Genomic DNA, 22,847 nt, shown 5'->3' on the forward strand with positions numbered 1-22,847 from the left:
TTGAACTTCATCCTTATGATATTTAATATAATACTGTTGTTTAATTGAATATTATTTTATTTTAAAATGATATTCAGCTATTTAGTTAAACTATTTAGCAAATTAAACTATTTTGACAATTTTGTTGATATAATACTAAATTTTAAAATACATAAATTTATATAACTTAAATTTAATGTAGATTTTTTTTCAAATTTTTACCCTTGTAGAATTCCATTCAAATTTTATGATCTACAAACTTGAATTCAAACTCGAATTTGAACCTTGTGACTTTGGGTATGGGTAATAGAGGGGTTGGTAACATAAGTACAAGAAACCCTCAGAAGCTGTAGTGTTGTGGAGACTGACATAATAGATGAACTTGAGCAGATGGGATGCAATGTTGCAATGGAACTCAATTGAATTATAAAATACCAATGAAATGTATAATTAATTATTAATTTATTACATATATTATATTGACAACAATTTATCATTATCGTTATATAATACATATTTTTTTAATGGTAACCTTAATAATGATTGGAGAACTTAGATATTATGTTACATCCCAATTTTTGACCTAGTTTGAAATATAACCGTGGAGGTTCGCATGAAGTCAGTTGACAGTTTAATTTGATATAATCTGACGAAATGATAAGTTGGTCATTATGATTTCAAGTGTAGATGACATGTTAGTTGATTGTTAATCGCCAATCCATGAAATTAGGATGAAAGGTTAACTGTTATGATTATTTATGATTATATAATTTATAATTTAAATTACGGAGAAAATTCTTGCAGGGAGCATGCCGAAGGGGTGGAAGCATTGTCAGAAAAGAATTAGGCAGGGCATCACCATCACTGGGCAGACGGGTAAAGGACCTAGCCAGAATACATCTGCGGGACTTGCATGAGTTATTTAATAATTTAATTAAAATAATTGGGATAAATATTAAACGTATATTAAAGGATTTTAAATTATCTTTTGTTGTAGTATTTTTAATAATTGTTTATAAATGATCAATGATTTGGCACCGTTATAATTTAATAAGTAATGTTGCTTATACATATAAGATTTTAATAACGTTCGAATTATAATAACATTTCAATTATTATAATTCTTGAATTATAACTTTCTAACTCTATTCTTTTCGATCAAATATTCTTTGCTTTTTAACGATAGCACTTGGCATGGAGATTGATTTAATTGTTGACAATTTGAATTGTATAGTTATTTTTCAACTTTATTTCTTTAAAAAAATAAAATTTGATTTGATAGGCTTTCGAATGGTTTCTTGTAACTGCTGGAAGTCAATTAGCCAAGATCATCTTTATATTAGAAGCTTTCCGAGTGCTCGGACTCATTCTTTCCATCATTTTTATTCAGACGGATTGGGGACTCATGGCTTCCAACATAAGAAGGAAACTGCAAGCTTAGTTTTAGATAATGATCTCATTCTTTTCCTACTGCACTCGTATCTCCCTGTCCACAGCCAAGCAAGGATCAAGTCTCTCTACCTGCCGTAAGAGAGTTCAGGGCCAATCTTTTATTTTACAGCCACCCAATTTCATCTACTGCGGGTCTCTAAGCAAGAGAGACAGGATTATCAGACATAGACACTTCTTAGGCATTAGTGGCAAAAAGTCACGTAAGAGTCTACCTTTAAAACTCGTGTTGCTTTCCATTGCTATTATGAATTCTGAGTCGGCCATAAGACCCGAGCTGTATATAAGTTCTTTGTTTTTACTCTGCAAAGTGTGTCGTTCTTCCTGTGTGACATTGATCTGTGCTTGATGCATATCGTATTCCATTTAAAAGTTTGCCACTTCCTTAGTTGCGATATAATACAATGATAAAAGCCGGTCATAATCTCTCCAAGTTTATTGTGTTCTTTAAAAAAATCTGTTGTGACCTTTGCAAGCAATTGTTTTACCTTGTGATAGACTGTCAATAACTAATGCTCAAGTCTGTCAAATATCTTGTAGAACATTCAATTTCCCTTGGTGTTATTCTGATTTATACACAAGTCTGGTGTTTCCTTTATTTAAATACACATCCAAATATGAGATTTCTCTGATTCATGTAAGATCAATGGCCAGAATGTTGTTATTTTTGATGGTAATCAAATGCATTTTGATATATTACAAATAAAGGGTAATGAGATACTGAAAAATAGTACACCAAGGATTTCACCCGGCATAAATGCCAGTATAGGGTATAGAAGGTGTAAAGTATCCATGTGGAAAAAAATCTAAAGGCACCAAGGACTCACTAGCTTGATGGCCTGAGAATGGTGAGATGTAGAGATAACTGCAAACACAAAGGATATTAAAATAATAATATAAACAATGCATAAGCTCATGTATGTACCACTCATGAAGTTTGTTGTGAATAATGATGTCAATTTCATGATCTTTAAAGAATATAATCACAGAATGTGAAATGATGATTGTATGTAAACTTCTTGAATAAATGATAGAGCTGTCTACTCTAAAAAATTTCGAGTACTTGGGACTCACCCAATTGTGTAGCCAAAAGAGGGGTGATGAGGTGTGAGAAAGGAATCATCAATAATACGAACCAGTATCAGTTAGGACATTTCATTATTTATCTTTTATTATGAATTAATAGCTCATGCAAATTCCTGTTATGGTGATCTCCTACTGCCAAGTTGTACGGTGAGTTAATTATCAGAAAGTTCAGTGAATGGTAAGATGATTCCTGTCAATTCCGGGTAGGGAGGGCAATCTCATTAGAGATCGTGTGGGGATATATATTGTGGTCTGAGGTTGGGTGGTTAAGCCCCTGGCAATGTTTCACCTCTCTCAAGATGTTGTATATGCGTCAGACAGAGATAAGCCATGCAATCAATTGTTTATTGAAAATAGGTATTATCATTTTTGTTTATGAGAAGGTAAGATTAAATTGAAGTATTTCATTGTTATCATTATTTTACTTTCATATAAATGAATATTGAATATAAATAATTATCTAATCTTGAGAAATTGTCACAGATAAGCAATCGGAAGGAAAAGAAATCCGAAGCCCTGATTGATTGTGTGACAGCTAGAACCTTAATTGATACAGTGGTATTGGAAGCCCTAACTAAATCCATGGTATCAAAAGCCCTAGTTGAATCCGTGGTTGCGGAAGCCCTAAATTGAATCCGTCGTCACGGAAAACCCTAGATGGTAAAGCGGTATCAGAAGCCCTAAATAAACCAAAGAAGCATACTTATATGATCTTCAGTCTCAATTTTTCTAGGTATGTGATTTCAATTTCTGAAATAATTTCATTAAAAGGTATTTCAAGTATTTAGTTAAGAAATTTTTATTTAATTGACTTTAACGGTAAATCTTCTTCATATGAACCTGAATGATGTAACTGCCTTCTTATGAAATCGAAGTTATAACTGTATTTTATGCTTATGTTAGATGTTAAATTAGACCTAGAAAATCTGGATGTTTCATATTACAAACTCATTCAAGAAATTTATTCCAATAATAAACATTATAACTTATAAGGCCAATTCACACTTGTTAGATAAAACATAATTTTAAATTACATGTAACCTAACATCACCCAGGCCAAGTGACGTAGCCATGGGTCACGTCGCTTGGAAAGATATATTAAAGGCTTAGAATGAATTAAAAAGCATTGGAGTGTGGAAACATTCAACTCATTTGGATGATATCCAATTAGGAGCTTCACAAACAAGTACAGTCCAAACAACAACTTGAATCAGCGAACTTAGAAGATAAGGACACCATGACAGTGTACTGCACAACACCCAGGTATGCTATAGCAGCACCCATGTACTCCACATCAGCATTGGTTCCAAGTTTATTCATACTCAGTGGGCCATCATTGTCAAATCATAGGCAGTAGGGACCCCTCATGGACAGAACAAAGTAAGTATAAGCAAAGGTATTGTAGACTCAAGAGCAGGGACATTATAGTGGCATTAGAGTATAATCCTACCATCGTGTGGAACCTTGGTTAAAGTTACAAATGATGGCCAAAAAACTAGCCCAAGAATTAAAGAACTCTATGAAACAAACTAATGAAAGAATTGAAGACTCCAACAAACTATTACTAGAAGCTATACAAAAATTAGGCAACAATTACTATCAGAAGGAAAGATCCAACCCATAAAGGGATTATCATTCTAATCACGAGGAAAATGAATCTTCATCTCAAAGTTCAGCTCCACGAGATACCTTTCCCTCATTCATCCCAAGAGGAGAAGTTGTTGCAGAAGAAGAAACAACTGTAAATATTGTGGAAGAAATTGCACAATTATATACAAACTTAGAACCAAACATTCGAGAACATGTTTCCTTTGAAGGATATTGCAAAACCAAAATCATGAAAAATAACAAAAAGAATTATGTAGATGAAGAACTTCAGAAGTAAATAAAGTGAACCTCCCATATTTTAATGGTTCGAGAGAAGAAACTGCTCGATCGTGGATCCAAAAGTTAGACACATATTTATCATATAGTCCTATGGTGGAAGAAGGTGCTATTAAGTTCGCCATACTTCATTTAAGAGGGTTAGCCCACAAATGGTGGCACTATGGAAAAGCTACCTTAGGACATAAGAAAATTACTACCTTTAGCGAATTCACTCAAAGGTTGGTGAATAGATTTGATCAAAGAGATCCTGAATGGTACTTCCAAGAGCTGACTCACCTCAAACAATTAGGGTTAGTAGAAGAATTCACAAATCAGTTTTATGACCTATCGGTAATGGTTCCAAGTCTATCTTAGAGCCAACTCACCCATTTGTTTACAAGACTCAAAGATTTTGTTAAAACAAAGAATAAATCCCTTGAACCCCAAAGTTTAGAAGAAGCTATTAGAAAGGCAAAGAAAGTTGAGTCTAATAATCCTAGGGAAAAACCTAAGAATTCTGGATCCAAGGCTCCCCGTAGAAATGAAGGATCCATAAGAGGTTGCCAAGAAAGGCCTTGTTATATCTGCAAAGAACCATGGAGTAGGGAACATCGATGTCAAAAGAAAGAAGATCTATTTCATAAAACCTATGTTTTAAATGCAAAGAACCATGGAAACCTAGTCATCAATGTAGAAGGGGGAAAAATGAACAGGATAGAAGAAATAAGCGAAGATGATACCCCAAGGAAAAGAGTAAAAACCAAAGAACAAGAACTTGGGATAGTGGCTGTCATCACCCAAGAAAATGAAAATAGGACCTTTCGACTCAAGGGGACAATTAGAGGACAAAGAATAATTGCATTAGTGGACCCAGGAGCCATGCATGATTTCATTGGTAAACACCTAGTAGCAAGTAGGAAACTTAAAACACAAGAATTCAAGGGCTTCAACGTGGCTTTTGGAAATGGGTCCATTGATAATTGTACAAAGATAGTACCTCAGTTAGAAGTCATCATAGGGGGGCACACAATTAAGAGAAACTTCTATGTGACAGATATTCAAAATGATATTGTTCTAGGAATGCCTTGGGTAAACTCCCTTGGACGATTCATAATGGATGGCCCCAATTTAGAAATTTGCTTCCAACATAAAGGGAAAGAAATCACATTAAAAGGAATAGTAGATGGTTCCCCCAAGATGGTCTCTTGTAAGAAAATGACAAAAATACTCAATCATGACCAAGGGAGATGGGTTGCACAATGTATGATATTAGATAAATCAAATCCCAAAGGAGAAACCATCCATGTAGATATTCAACCTATATTAAAAAGATACAAAGGAGTCTTTGAAGAAATTCCCCCACAACTTCCCCCAAAAAGAGGATTTGAACACTCTATAGAATTAGAGGAAGAAGTAAAACCAATAATTACCACCCCTTATAGACATCACCGAAAATTCAAAGAAGAGATAGAAAGAACGATCAAGAAATTGTTAGAGATGAGCAACATCCAACCCAACACTAGTCCATTTTCATCAATGCACAAGAAACCTTTTAATCATGTATGAATCATATTTTCCGACAACAATTAAGGAAATTCATACTCATTTTCTTTGATGACATACTCATCTACAACAAATCATGGGAAGAACACCTCCAACACATTAAGGAAGTTTTGAAGTTCTTGGAAACAAAATCCTATATGCAAAGCTTTCCAAATGTGAATTTGGCTTAGAAGAAATCATATACCTAGGACACAAAATAAATGCAAAGGGGCTTAAGTGTGGATGAGGAGAAAATCAAGGCTATTGAAGATTGGCAGAAACCCAAAACTCTTACCCATCACAAGGAATTTGTGGGCTGATATAGTTACTACCGATGCTTTGTAAGAGGGTTTTCTAGAATTGCTTCCCCACTCACATATTTAACAAAGAAAGGAGCTTTTACATGGAATGAAGTAGCACAGCAAGCTTTTGAGAAACTCAAGGAAACAATGTGCTCTTGTCCACTTTTAGCTATTATAGATTTCACCAAGCCTTCAAATTACAGTGCGGTGCATCAAGGGATGGAATTGGGGCAATCCTCATGCAAGGAAAACATCCCATAGCTGTTGAAAGTCGCAAGCTAACAGACACAGAAAAACAGTACTCTATATATGATAAGGAAATGTTGGCTATAATGCATGCTTTACTGAAATTTTGGCAGTCTTTAGTCTGTAGGAAATTTATTGTGGAAACAGATCATAATAGCTTCCAGTTCTTAAATCAAAAAGATTTAAATGACCGACAACAAAAATGGGTTAGCCGTATCCAAGCATATGACTTTGACATAGGATATGTAGAGTTAGTAATGGAGTTGTTGATGCTGTCTCAAGAGGGCCCCACATCAATACTATTACAAACATCTCAAGGGATGGAAACATGAAATTACAGCAGAATACATCCAATATCTCCAAGCCAAGAAAATTTTGGAAGGCAATTTAGCTAATGAAGAATTTAAAGTTCGGAAAAACCTCCTCATTTACAAAGGGAGAGCATACGTAACCCCTTAATCAAAGACTAAAGAAAAAATTCTTAAGGAATATCATGATAACCCACTGGCAGGATATCAGGGATACTATAAGACATATAAGAACATTAGAGAGAAATATTCTTGGAAGGGTTTAAAAAAAGTACAGAAATATGTAAGTGAATGCATGATTTGTCAACAAAACAAACCCGAGCTAACACACCCAATAGGATTGCTACAACCTATTAATTTCATAGATCTCTGATAGATAAAACTGTTACTATAAATATAAGAACAATAGAATTCTTACTTGTTTACTGTAGAGCAAGTTTGTCCTTCGATTACTGATGATCTCTGAGACCCGAGTGCAGAATCTACTTCTTTGTATATTGCTGATGATGTGAGACATATGCTGGATGCTCCTGCAGATTAAATAATACAGAGAAGTGCTGATGATAATCTGAATGCATATCGCTGAGACAAGATGCCGTGTATTGATGTTGTTTCTCGGTGATCTGATTGCTTGTATATATATATATATATCAGCGGAGGGTCATGCCCCCGTAGAGTCATGGAGTCATGCCTCTACAATGGCATGAACAACTGCTGTTTGTTTAACACAAACTAATTTAATCATAAGGTAGTTGGCAATTACAATAAACACTGCCGCTACTTGAAATGATAAATACATTATAATCTTCGCTGATATATAATTAGTCGATGTTCTCTCAGCCGATAATGTCATTGGTTTAATTCAAACAATATACATACATACATATACATATAGATATATATATGTATGTATGTATAAGTAATTACCATGAACATTTATCTGGAAACATAAACACAAATAAGTATATCAGATAATCATCATTTACTTCTATTAATGCTAAAACATTAACACTCCCTCTTTAGCAAGGAAGAAGTAATACACCATTTGGATTTCAGTGAAGAATACCTGATTGCTTTATCTGATCTTAACACAATGAAATAGTTACAGGTCAGATAACAAAAAAATTACCAAGTTATGAACACTGTCATAATGTACATTATAAACTCTAATTGTCTAAAACAATATCTAGAATAAACATAATGAAAATTTTATCTATGATTTCTAATTGCCTGAAGCAATGTTTAGAGATGTTGATAATAATAACATAAAAATTTGTTATTCATGATCTCTCATTGCCTAAAGCAATGTCTAGAGATGTCAATGATAATAATATGAAAATTTGTTATTCATGATCTCTAATTGCTCGAAGCAATGTCTAGAGATGTCCATGATAATAACATGAGTTCGTTATCTATGATCTCTAATTGCCCGAAGCAATGTCTAGAGATGTCCATGATAATAGGCCTATTATTTACAAGATCGTCACCTTGTAAATAATTATCTTCTAAATAAATGTCCATGAAAGATCGTCACCTTTCATTACATATGTGAAGCTACTAACCAACAATAGAAGCATAAACTCACATGTATTAAACTTTAGTTTAATATTCAATATTACAAATTAATCAATACCAAGTTTTTCTCTGAAATATTTCAACTATACTTTAGCAAGAGGCTTGATAAAGATATTAGCTGTTTGCTCATTAGTATAGATGTACTCTAGTTGAATGATTCCTCGATTCACCATATCTCGAATGTAGTGGAAAGAGATTTCAATATGTTTGGAGCGATTGTGGAATACCAGATTGGTTGAAAGCTTGATGCAACTTTGATTATCACAATGAATGAAAGATCCCTGATAGATGCCTTTGCTGATCTGCTGTAGTTTTTAAATTAATAAACTATATTTTCCTGTGATTTCTTTGATGGTCTTTGAGAATAGACAGAAGTTGCAGAAGGTTTTGTTTTTGTTTTGTGTTTTTTGATAGTTTTCACAATAGTAATGAATAATGAACAATAAACATGAGAGGAGACTGAAAATAAATCAGAACATAGAGCCAAATCAGAATTGCTATAAATCGTACCAGGCAGATTTCTGATTTATAAAGCCAAATAATAAATCCAATGCAGTTCCAAGGAGCTTACATCCAACAATGATATTAAACTGCTGCAAATGGCAGCCGTAAGACTGCAAGGAATCACGTCCTAGCTGAAAGAATCAATTTGTAACGCTGAAACCATAAATTTGCAACCTGAATCCACAATAAAGAATGGCGTACTCTATCCCTGATAGCAACACACACTGTCTGAAGAATCCAATGCCAATAACTGCTGAGGGCTACGTCCCAACCAATCTAGAACTTGGGGTTTGCGTCCCAAATGAAGAATTGCTCTCTCAGAGCCAATTCACAAAAATAAGTTTTTCAATATGCAAAAGATGATCTTAGAATGAAACTTCCATCTCCTTATAACCCCCTCTCAATTGCAAATTGAACCCTAAGTGTCTCCAAGTGGTGTTGTGCAGTGAAAATGTTATAATTTCTTATTTTAAAGTAGTCATGTTACTAGAAAATGACCTTTTTCCTCATAGATAGAATTCCATTCACTGAAATGCCCTGAGACCAAAGAGAAAGATTTAGAGAATTTTGAAACCTTTCCAACGAGCTATCACACCATAGGATGCGCATCCAGATGAGGCCAAAAAACCCTTTATTACTCCAAAATGGCTAAAACTTAACCTTATTTAATTTATTTAATCACCAACTTAGGAAATATTTAAATATATTAAAATATTTCCCAAATGGTCCTAAAAGGCCCAAAATGACCAATCAAACATGAATGTGACCTTGTCACCTGTTTATGACTGATGCCGGACAAGATGTGTCAACTGGTAGTCCATCCATCAAATCTAGGGATGCTCCTAAAAAGTAGGAGACAGCCCCAATCAACCAAAATTGAGTCCCAATGACTCCCTTGCTGTGTGCACCTTTGAGAGAACTGTCACTGAACTGGGAGTTCCTCCTAAAAAATAGGAATGCCTCCTAAAAAATAGGAGATGCACTCTAAGTCTCCAAAACGTTCACCGAGGTCTCCAGATGCCTCCTAGACAACTCCTAGTCAATCCCTACAAATTAGGAATCTCTCCTAAATTGTAAGAAACTGTTGTCTACTGCTCCAAACTACTTGGGAAGCTCATGCATGACTCTCAAAGTCCCTGGGTTGGTTCCCTCTACACTCTGCTGGCCTATGGGAACCAGATAATAGACCAACCCTGCTAGAAATGTTGTCACTAAGGAAGGGCAAAAATTGGGGACATGACAATGAATCACAATGGGCTTCAAAGGTCTTTTAAACAAATTTGCTACCAACTTCCGTAGCCATACCGCTTCTCTAGCACCCAAAGAAGATGCAATGTATTCTACTTCAGTGGAACTTAATGCAACTGAAGTCTGTTTTCTACTGGACCAAGAAACCATACCAGATCCTAGACTGAAGCAATATCTAGAAGTACTTTTACATTCAATAGAATTGCCTGCCCAATCAGAATCTGAATATCCATGAAGTTCAATGTTGACTTTATCATATTTGATTCCCATTCCAATAGTACCCTTTAGATATTTCAAAATGTACTTAGCTGCATGTAGATATATCTTCTTTGATGCACACATAAATTGACTTAAGGCGTTATTAGCATAACATATGTCAGGACGAGTATTAACCAAATACATTAAAGAACCAATAATTTGCCTGTAGTAAGTAGAATTTGTAGGTTTTGATTTGATCATATCATCCTTCAATTTGTGTATGTTTACTTCCATAGGAGTAGCCGTTGGTTTACATTCCATCATTCCAAATTTTGTTGAGATGTCGACTGTATATTTTTCTTGATTTAGAAGAATGTAGTTATCCTATTGCCAGCCTTCTAATCCAAAGAAAGTAGTGAAGTAGACCTAAGTCTTTCATTTCAAACTCTGCTGTGAGTTCTTGTTTGCATTTCTTTATGAGATGTTCCTCACCTGTTATTAACAAATCATCAACATATAACACAAGAATAATCATATCATCACCATCTGTTTTGAAATATAAGTTGAGATCAGCTTCATTTTTGAAATATCCTAACTTCATTAGATAGTTGTCTTCTTTCATACCATGTTCTGGGTGCCTGTTTGAAACCATAAAGTGCTTTTTTTAATTTACAAACATGAGTTTTGTTGTCATGTGTACTGAATCCTTTTGGTTGCTCGATATAGACTTCTTCAATCTTGCCATTAAGGAACGTTGTTTTGACATCCATTTGATGTACCTTCCATCCCTTGGATGCTGCAATAGCCAAGATGGTTCTGATAGACATATATCTAGCAACTAGAACAAATGTTTCTTCATAATCAATGCCTTCTTTCTATGAGAAACCTCGTGCTACAAATCTTGCTTTGTACTTCTCAATGCTGCCATCAGATGCATGTTTAATTTTAAACAGCCATTTGAAAGAAACAACTGATTTGTCCTTAGGGCTTGGTACAACATCCCATACATCATTTTCTAATATAGAATTATATTCTTCAATCATTGCTTCTTTTCAAGACTGATTTTAAAGTGCTTCTTTAACATTTGAAGGTTCTGTTTTTATAAGTTCAGTTAACAATGCAACATAACATGATTGATTTCTTGTTCTTTTGCTCTCTCGAATCACTTCATTAGGTTCAAGCTGATTTTCTTCTATCATTTTCCTAGCCCAAAGTGGCCTCATTTTACTATTGATATTTTCAGAGTCTTCATGATTAGATATAGTGAAAGAAGATGGTTCAATATTATTCTCCCTCTCAATTTCTGTTTGTTGATTTTCATCTACTTCAAGAATAGATTCATTAATGGTTTCATCACTGTTTCTAGAAATATTAAAGGCAATATCTTCTTCAAATTTCACATCTTTGCTAATCTCAATTGTTCTTTGACCTGGAATGAAGACCCTGTATCCTTTTGTAGTTTCACTATATCCAATAAATACCCCCTTCTTCCCGGATGGTTCTAGTTTTGTTCTTTTCTCTTTCAGAATATGAATATAAATTGGACATACAAATATTCTTAGATGGCTTAGACCAGGTTTAATTCTTGTGAATACTTCTTCTGGAGTGGTGTACTCTAGTATTAAGTGTGGACATCTGTTTTGGATGTAAACTGCAGTGTTAGATGCTTTAGCCCAAAATGAATAATGAAGGTTTTGATCGTGCATCCTTGCTCTGGTAGATTCAACAATTGATCTATTTTTACATTCAACAATTCCATTCTATTGAGGATTATAAGGTACAGAAAACTCCCTCTTAATCCCAACAGTAATGCATAAATTTTTAAAAATATCAAAGGTGCATTCACCTCCATTGTTTGACCTTAGTGTTTTAATTTTTTGTCCTGATTGATTTTCAACTAAGGCTTTGAACTCTCTGAATTTTGATAAGACTTCAGCTGATTCTTTCTGTTTCAGAAAATAGATCCAAGTTCTTCTAGAGTAATCATCAATAAAAATTACATAGAAGAAGCACCCATTAAGAGACGGTACAAACATAGGACCCGCAGAGATCAGTGTAGATTAATTCAAGGATGGATTTAGATTTGTGAACACTTTTAGGGAATGATTGTTTAGAATTTTTACCTAAAGCTCATCCTTTGCAAATACTTAAATGATTAGTTTTGAGACTAGGTAAATCTTTTACAATTTTTCCTATGGATGACAATGTCCGATAGTGAAGGTGACCTAGCCTCCTATGCCAAATTTTAGTGGAATTTGAAGTTTCATGACTAAGAGCTAGGTTTAGGTTTTGATTGTTACAAAGTTTATAAGGACTTCCATCTCTAAATCCAATGGAAATGGCTTTCTTAATATTAGAGTTCTTGGGCCAAGATAGAACTTTGTCCTCTTGAAATGTAATTCTGAAACCTTGATCAGCAAGACCAGAAATAGAGACTAGGTTTCTTTTTATTCTTGGTACATATAAAATATTTTCGAGTTGTAGTGTAATTCCTGAATTTAGTTGAATTGAATAGGAACGAATTCCTTTAATAGGATGAGTAGAGTTATCTCCAATGGTAACTTCTTCTGAGGCTTGTTCAAAGAAGGTTTCAAATTTGTCTTTAAAACTAATGATGTGCTGAGATGCTCCACTTTCTATGATCCAAGTGTTGCGATTAGAGTTTAATTCACTTGAAAGGGCTAAGTAAAAGTCAGAGTTTTCTCTTTCTTCTTTCTCTACACTCTCTCCTTTAATTTCTACTAAGGCTGCTTGAATTTTCTTCTTTTCGCGGCAGAAACTATGGGAGTGACTAACTTTATCACATTTAAAACATCTAACTTTGGACCAATCATGTTTCTTGTATGATTTGTTGGATTTCCTTTTGTTGTATTCGAATTTTCTTTTCTTGTTTGATTTCACATGAACTGCTTGAATTTCTCCCCCTTGATTTGTACTTAGTCCTCTTGAAACTAATCTAAATTCTTCTTGTGTGCATTCATTTTTTAATAAATCGAATTTAGGAAGTTCGGGTCAAGAGCTTAAACCTTGGATAAATGTTTCCCATGATAGAGGAAGACCTCTTAGAGCTATCATGCTGAGTTCTTTGTCATCAACTCGATTTTCCATTGTTGCAAGTTGATCTTTTTGTGTGCATTCATTTTTTAATAAATCGAATTTAGGAAGTTCGGGTCAAGAGCTTAAACCTCGGATAAATGTTTCCCATGATAGAGGAAGACCTCTTAGAGCTATCATGCTGAGTTCTTTGTCATCAACTCGATTTTCCATTGTTGCAAGTTGATCTTTTAGTTCAGAAATCCTTAGAAAATATGAAGTTATATATTCTCCATTTTTCATCTTTATATATAGTAGATCTTGCTTTAGATCTTGCTTTATAGTAGATCTTGCTTTAGAGTTAATCTACTAGTATTGTTGATTTCAAATGTATCTCGAATAGTGAAGAACATCTCAAATGCAATCTTAAGACTTGATATGGATGGAAGAATATGATTTTTTACAAAATCTATTATGATTTTCATTGCTTTATTATTATCTCATTCCATGTTACTTTTTCTGGTTCATTTTCAGGCATGGATATGTTTGATTCAATATATTCCTCTAACTCCATTTCTCTTAATATTATCAATACTCTAATTTTCCATGAAGAGAAATTAGCTGCACTCTCAAGCCTATCTTCTAGTCTCACATGATTCACCATTTTAATAATATAATTTTAGCCCCTTTTCTTTTTTAAGATCTGAGATTTTAGATTTTATTTTGAGTAATAGTTTTTCTTATCAGAATGGCTCTGATACCATGTTAATTTTATAGATCTCTGATAGATAAAACTGTTACTATAAATATAAGAACAATAGAATTCTTACTTTATTGTAGAACAAGTTTGTCCTTCAAAAACTAATAATCCATGAGACCCAAGTGCAGAATCTACTTCTTTGTATATTGCTGATGATGTGAGACGTATGCTGGATGCTCTTGCTGATTAGATAATGCAGAGAAGTTCTGATGATAATCTGAATGCAGATCGCTGAGACAAGATGCCGTGTATTGATGTTGTTTCTTAGCAATCTGATTGCTTGTATATATATCTCAGCGGAGGGTCATGACCCCCGTAGAGTCATGCCTCTACGATGGCATGAACAACCGTTGTTTGTTTAACACAAACTAATTTAATCATAAGGTAGTCGGTGATTACAATAAACACTGCCGCTACTTGAAATGATAAATACATTATAATCTTCGCTAATATATAATCAGTCGATGTTCTCTCAGCCAATAATGTCATTGATTTAATTCAAACAATATATATATAAAAAAATAATTATCATGAAACATAAACACAGATTAGTATATCAAAAAGCATCATTTACTTCTACTGATGCTAAAACATTAACACAACCTTTACCCATTCAAATCATAATTTGGAAAGTATATCCATGGATTTCATAATAGGGTTTCCAAAGGTTCATGGGAAGGACATCATATTTGTGGTAGTAGACAGACTCACAAAATATGCTCACTTCTTTGCCATCTCCACAGAGTACACAACGCATCAAATAGTTGAACTATTTTTTAGGGAAGTTTTCTGACTCCACGGACTTCCGCAAAACATTATAAGTGATAGAGACAACAAATTCCTCAACAAGTTTTGGCAAGAACTCTTTCATCTTGCAGGGACGATCTTGACTCCTAGCACAAGTTACTGCCCTCAAACTGATGGGAAAACATTAGTCAATAAGTGGTTAGAAGGATACCTAAGGAACTATGTTACAAGACAACAAAAGGCATGGATTAAATGGTTACACTTAGGAGGATATTGCTACAACACCACTCGTCATATGTCAATAGGAATGAGTCCATTTAAGACACTCTATATATATGAAGCCACATCTTCTGGAAGCCTAATTCCACAAGAAAGTGAAGTACTAGGTGCACATGATTTTGTAAAGCAAAGTACAAATATTATTAAAACATTAAAAGAAAATATATGTCAAGCACAGAATCAACAAAAGATCTATGTAGACAAGAAATGCACAAAAAGATCCTTTATAACTGGGGATTTTAGTATTTGTGCGGCTACAACCATATAAGTAATCCCTGATTAAGAGAAATGGTACAAAAAAACTCAAGCCTCGATTCTATGGACCGTATAAGGTATTGAAGAAGATTGGGGAAGTTGCTTATGAACTCTTTTGAAAGCTAGTAGGATTCATAATGCATTCCACGTCTCTAGACTCAAGCAAGTTCTATGTAACATACCAATTTTCCTAATTGTGTTCAATCTAGAAATAAACCGATTTCCTGTTTCACATGACTATGATTTTCAACAACTGATTTAAACTGAAATAAAATCTAATGCTGATTTACCAAGATAATGAAACGTTAACAATAGCTAACTAAATCTGCTGAAGTAATTATCAGACATATTCATTTAACTTCTTCTAATTATTCATCCAAAAATAAATAATAGATATTCTTGAAAGGAAATACAATTTCAGATATTTGAAATCAATTAACTTCTTTAATGAAATAACTAATTATAAAGTAAAATGACTTTCATCTAGAAAAGAAACAACTAACATACAGAGGCTAAAGAACATACAGATTATTTTCTGAAGCTTCATTTATAGGTTGTCCAAGCCCTGGCTTTGGTGAGAGGAGAAGCATTGACATAGGCTTAACTTTCCAACCGCGGACCATTACTTATCCCCACATGTTCTAATTTAATAGAATGGCCCTCCCTACCTCGAGGTTGGGCTTGGAATATTCATTAATTCAGCCATTAGAGTATTCAGGTGGGTTGAGGTCCCAACAGTTATTCGACAAAATAAATGAAGCACCTGGACAACAACATAGATCACTTGTTCTGGCAAGTCTGCCTAATTCTACCCTGGCCAAGGATTTCAAATTGTGGGTTAACAACCTGATCTCCACCACTCGGCTTGACAACTTACTTCATGAGTGGAACTTGCATGAGCTAATGCAATATTTATTTTATTATTTATTTGATTTTGGTATCATTCTTGTTTTACAGATTTATTTACACCTCCTCACCAAATTCAAGCCATCAAGCTAGTGATTCTTTGGTGCCTTCAGATTAACTTCACTTAGATACTTCACACCGTCTTCACCATATTTTGGCATTTTTGCCTTGTGAATTCCTTCTTGTTCAATATTAAATCAAGTTGTAAATGATTTTATCTGAGATGATAGATTTCAAAGAAGAATGCATAAAGATTACATATTCGAATATCTAAAGAAACTACAGACTTGAGTTTAAATCATTGTTATGCTATTCATATGATAGTCGGCAATCTTTTCAAAGAACACAACAATCTTGAAATGGATATAACAAACTATTATCATTGTCTTATATCACAAATAAGAAAATGACAGACTCTAAATGGAATACGTTAGACTTTAAGCTCAGTTCGTTGTCTTATATCACAAAGGAAGATCAACACACTTTGCAATTGAAAAATGATGAACCTATATACAGTTTGGGTCCTACTTTCACATACTAATAATAAATGAGACTATGTTCTGATCCACCGGTTCTACATTCATAAAATGAGAAGGAAAGCATAAATGATTTCATGAATCAAATTCAGAAGTCTTATGTGACTCTTTGTCTGTCACCCAATTTTGAGTAGAGCTGCACTTGTGTAAACCGCTTGTCTCATTCAATAACCCGTGGAAGATGGTATTGTTTTGGAGCAATGAAAGAATATTAGCTGAACTGGGTTTAGTCGCTAGAGCTAAACAGGGATCCCAACGGCTAAGGAATTAAGAAGGCCAGTGAAGAGCAAAAAGAAAGAATATTGAAGACCATAATAAAGGTTAATTTTGTCTCTAAGGCTACCATCGGTTACAAGATTATATTCAAAGGTTATTCAAATCGACTTAAAAGGAAAAGAAAGAAAGGAGGGAAAGATGAGAAGGAAAGAAGATGAAAGGTTTTAAATAATTAATATTATTTTATTTTCTCAATTATGCTTATATGTACGTAATGATAAGGTGGCATCGTTGGATTAATATTTTAAATGTAATGGTGTCACTTTATTATTATTTACATATGATCATATCTAAGAATATAAAATAATATTTAAATGATATTAATATTTGATAATTCTTAAAGGTAAGAACTTATGTTTATTTTACATTGTTTTATTATAACGTTTCACTTTATAGCTCATGCGGTTCCACCATGAAATATGTTGCCAAGTCCTAGTAACCTTGCCAAGATGGTTTTAGGTCAAGCCTATCGATTCTGATGACTGAGCTATTTGACCATCCCCTTCCGATGACCCTGTTTCAGAATGCTTCCCCTATCTTTTCAGTCTTCATCTTGTAAACATTCAAAACAATATTCTCGCCAAGACATCAATTCAAGATTTATAAATTGCTAATTCAAAATCATCAAGTAACCATTAGGGATTTATCAATGTCAGAATAACTAACTTTGCATACTTATCATATATGAACAATGTCTATAACTAACTCAATTTCACATGATCATGAATGGATTGATACAACGGCTATAATTAACTCACTTTCATATGATAATTAAATCGATACAACGGCTATAATTAACTAACTCAATTTCACATGTTATAACGACTATAATTAACTAATTCAATTTCACATGAACATGAAGAAATAATTTGGTTCAACTGCTATAATCAGTTTAAAATTTCTAGGGAAAAATTTGGGATGTAACATTCTAGGACAACAAGTAACTCCTTGCACAAACTTACCTCCCCTAGATGATGAAGGACAACTCATTCTAACACTGTAAGTTATTTTGGATACTTGAGAAAGGAAATTAAGGAATAGGACTATTACAGAATTCTTAGTCAAGTGGAAGAATCTACTAGAAGCAGATGCCACTTGGGAAAAGGAAGAAACAATTAAGTTGCTTGAGGACAAGCAAATTCGGGACAGGACTTCAATGGAACTCAATTGAAATATAAAATACCAATGATATGTATAATTTATTTTTACATATATTATATTGAAGATGTTATATGTTGATGACAATTTATCATTAGCATTATATACTACCTTTTTTTTTTATGGTAACCTTAATAATGATTGGATAACTTAGATTTTACAAACTCATTCAATAAATTTATTCCAATAATAAACATTATTACTTATAAGGCCGATTCACACTTGTTAGATAAAACACAAATTTAAATTACATATAACCTAATGTCACCCAGGCCAAGTGATGTGGGCATGGGTCATGTCGCTTGGAAAGATATATTAAAGGTGTCGAATGAATTGAAAAGCATCGGAGTGTGGAAATATTCAACTCATTTGGATGATATCCAATCAAGAGCTTCATAAACAAATACAGTCCAAACAACAACTTGAATTAGCGAACGTTGAACATGAGGACACCACAACAGTGTATTGCACAGTGCCCAAGTACGCCATAGCAGCGACCACATACTCCACAACAGCATTGGTTCCAAGTTTATTCATACTCGGTGGGCCATCCCTATCAAATCATACACAGTAAGCACCGCTCGTGGACAAAATAGAGTAAGTATAAGCAAATGTATTGTAGACACAACTAGCAAGGACATTACAAATGTGTTCATAGAAGATAGTAACTTGTTGGCAGAGGAAACCGTAACCTCAGAATTCACCAGGAGGATCATTGCGGAGTTTGAAGCAGATGATTTCGCATTTCATTCTATGAATAAATTTTCAGCCTATAAGTTCTATGCAAAGCACCTATGGCAGTTTATTTAAGAGAATTACTAATTTGTCAAGAAATGCAATGCTACAGGTATCAAGGTGAATGCAGTGGCCTAGAACACATGAGCTCCTAATCTTTCAGTCATCCATGGTTGCATTATGAAGTACAAGTCTTTTGCTGATAATCTCCAAGATTAAATCAACATTGTCAACATTTTTTGCATGTTTGTTTAAATGTGTTTTCAACTTTGTAGATTTAGAAGACGTGTTGCATGTAGTTCATATGCATGCAACTTGATTACACGTACTTCAGTCATGTAATCCAATAAGTGTTCTTTCGTTGTTTGACTTAGACAAGGTTGTTGAGTTTCTCCCACCTTTTTCTTCCTTTTTCTCTCACTCCTTTGCCTATATAAAGGAGTTCCCTTAATTGTAAGTAATGATCTTTTTATATGCAAGAAAGTTCTGCAAAATTTGTGCAAGCGTAATTGTGATTTGTAGTACAAGTTTGAAAGAGAAGTGAATAGAAGGAACAATTTGTTTTGAAGCTGCATCTAGAAATAGTTGTGGTAGTACAAATTGGAAGTTGTGACTGCAATTTGTGTTGCTATCAGTACGGGAAACAATTTGTTTTGAAGCTGTGTTTGGAAGTTATTGTGGTGGTACAAATTAGAAGTTGTAGCTATAGTTTGTATTGCTGTCTTATATTCACACATATTATTAGAATCAAGTTATTTTCATGTCTGTGAATTGGAATAACCTATAGGCTTAGAGTTTAGAAATCATCTACTTCTGGATGTTTGTGTGCGCCAATAGTACTAATTTACTTTCATAGAATGAAGAAATAGACATGTATCTAAGGCGGTATGCTTTCAATCAGCCTTAGAGTTGATCTGAGTTTATTAGCATTACCGTTTTCAATTTAAGATAGAAGTGTAGTCAAGAGATCCATCTTGCCCATTATCCGCTTCTCGAGTAAGTGGATTCTGTCCTGAAACCAGAGGAAAGAATATTGGTAACACCCTTTAAAAGTGTCTCTAAACTTCTTGCTTACCTTGAGTTGATCCAAGGAATAGTGAGAAGGGCGAGCCTTCCCTTTAAGGTAGGAGATACTTTTTCTCACACTTTGTGGCTAGTACTCTTGTTTTGTAACGAAAGCTATAAAAACTGTCAGTTGCATAATGTCCACCTAACACAGTTCAACTACAGGTTCTTGCACAATGCCAAGTCAGCATACACAGGATACAAAACATATAATATATGAAATTGAGAATCAGTACAATAGACAATTTAGACTCACAGGTAATGTAATACTTAAAACAACATACGATTTCATCTATAGATCATTATTCACCCTTATATCCAAATACGACCATACAAATCGTTATGCACACTTATAATAAAATACGATTATACTCATTGATCGCTCTTCAAAACACAGTCTAAATATAATCTTCGCACACAAATATACTCTCAAAAACATACTCAATGCTTAACACCTCATTGAATTATTCACAGAATTGAAAATGCGAATATCAAAAGCTGATAGTAATAACTCTCCTATGTATTTTCCTGAACATGATACAAAAACAAGAAGTCTCACGGAAGAGAGGAAAGCTTTCTTTTCAAAGATGCATTGACTTTCATCGGACCAATCATAACTTAGAAGCTGTTACAAATCATAACTATTGCCTACGAACTGTCAAGGCTCTTGAAGGGTCACCACAAAATGAACTGACGACATGAACCGACACGAGTAATACAGGAACTGATGACATCAAAAACAAAGAAGCTGTCAAAGATAAATCGGCAGCTGAGTCATCAGAAAATGCTTCCAAGCCATGGAAGATAATAGGAATAAACTTCTGAACATAATAGAAGAGATGAGCCAAAATGACTTTGAGTGTTGCCACAACTCTACCACATAAGAAAGCAGCGGGAACTCAAATGGCAACACATGTCATATGAAGACCATAAATGAATTGCAGAAAAAATTCAAAACTTGAACATGAACAAGAGAGGTATGACCAAATAGTGAGGCATCATAAAAGTTTCTAGAATAATATGAACACCATTTTAAGGAGCAGATCCAAAGTACGTGAACAGCAAATGGATCTCAAGTATAAAGGAGCTCTAGCACAGCTACTTCATTTAATAAATGAGGGATCTGTTAGAAACTTAGAAGTCACATGAAGGAAATATACATGAATATTGAATCACAGTTGATGACTTCACTCAATGAAGACAAGTCGAATGAAAACTCTGCAGGCATACCCGATAATTGAAAACACATACAGAGTGATAACAACCAAATTTAGAAGGCATGTCGAACAGGTGGACCATGGACTAGAACATGGGAACCAATCTGCCGGAAGAGTGAAATAATCTAGCAAGGTAAGAAAAGGATCTCACTCACAGCTGCTCAAATTCAGCACATACAGATTGCCTACAATATACTTATGCAATCTGCAACAGATACACAAACTAGTGAACAAGAGAGACTCCTTTATTGTTGTTATTTAACCTGCTCTGATACAATGTTAATGTGTTGTCCAGAAATGAAGATAAACAACAATAAACAGAATGAAGAACAAACAAACACGTAAAGATACAATGATTTATCCTAGGAACACCCTCCAATTTGAGGGGAAAACCCAGCCACACCAAAATTTATTTTTATTTTTATACAGAGATCCAAGTACAATCTTCAACTGAATATATTGCTTATCACACAAAGCAATCATGTATATCTTGAATTGAGGGACACTTTGTATCACAACCGAAAGTCTCTTCATTTTCCAAATGCAAGTCTCTTTGCATCTCGCATGTCTCTTCATTGAATAGAATGTCAGATATATAGGGTGAGACACCTAGCAAACCTTGAATGCCACACCATGCTCACTTGGTTATAAATGAAAATGACGGAAATATCACCATAAATCTATTCGCTAGCAATATCAGAGGTGAAGATCTCTATCACAGCTATAATCTTTTTGTGGTGGCAATGGAACATCTTCACTTTATGTTATAGAATATACTTAATATATATTGATATATAAATAATTCAAATCATGAACACCTTAGGCTTCTGACCTCATGACCAAACTCTTGAGTGAAATAATCCTTGACAATTCAACATCATGATTACACTAGTATGGCAGAAGTAGGTCCCACATTTTACTTTAGTATTATTCCAAGGGATTTTCCACTAATATATATATTGCATCCATGTTTCATCAAGCTCAGTGGTAAATGGTGGATGTTAAAAGAAAGATTTGTCCCTTCTTAGGAGTCAGTGTACGTTGTAGAGTTGACTGTAAAAGGACACACTATCATTATAAACTACAAACATTGGCAGTAATTTCAAGATTATTCCTTGCCCAAAATAAGCTATACCTTAATCATAATGTAATAAGTAGATTGTCCTACCAAAAAAATTTGCATATCCATTTGTTAAGTGCTACCTCCTTTTTCATACAAACTTATAGGTTCATTGTGGGAAGAAGCTGTCTCCTGTTAATTTGTAGCCAACTCTGTTATGCATTAGCTTTCTCTGGTCTTTGCTTATGATCTGCATTTAATGGTGTCAAACAACAATTTTTTTGTGTGGCTAATTTATATAGTGGTCTGTGCTAGAGTGACCTAATTGCTAATATTTCCAGTGTAGGTCTGGCCCTAGCTTTCAGATTTTGATGTTTGTGTTTATGCAGGAAGGGTACTTGGTATATGAATGCAACTCTATGTGCAGCTGTAATAAAGAATGCCCAAATCGGGTGCTGCAGAAGGGTGTACAAGTCAAAATTGAAGTTTATAAAACAAAGCAGAAGGTGTTTTCTTT

At 34.1% G+C, this 22,847-nt stretch overlaps 1 protein-coding gene across 4 annotated transcripts in view; it reads left to right on the plus strand.

Annotated features, from left to right (window-relative positions):
* SUVR5 (histone-lysine N-methyltransferase SUVR5) overlaps positions 1-22,847 on the plus strand; it is a 140,425-nt gene that overhangs the window by 115,773 nt on the left and 1,805 nt on the right. For 3 of the 4 annotated variants that reach the window (XM_089812950.1, XM_089812952.1, XM_089812951.1), the window contains one exon: positions 22,720-22,836. In XM_089812950.1, coding sequence (XP_089669076.1) covers positions 22,720-22,836 — 117 coding nt within the window. Of the gene's footprint in view, positions 1-2,997; positions 3,248-22,719; positions 22,837-22,847 lie in introns of those variants that run through there. The other variant, XR_016359816.1, reaches the window with a different exon arrangement.

Source organism: Cupressus sempervirens, chromosome 2, assembly GCF_028749045.1.
Source record: "Cupressus sempervirens isolate cs-2001-9-10 chromosome 2, ASM2874904v1, whole genome shotgun sequence".
Taxonomy (NCBI): Eukaryota; Viridiplantae; Streptophyta; class Pinopsida; order Cupressales; family Cupressaceae; genus Cupressus; species Cupressus sempervirens.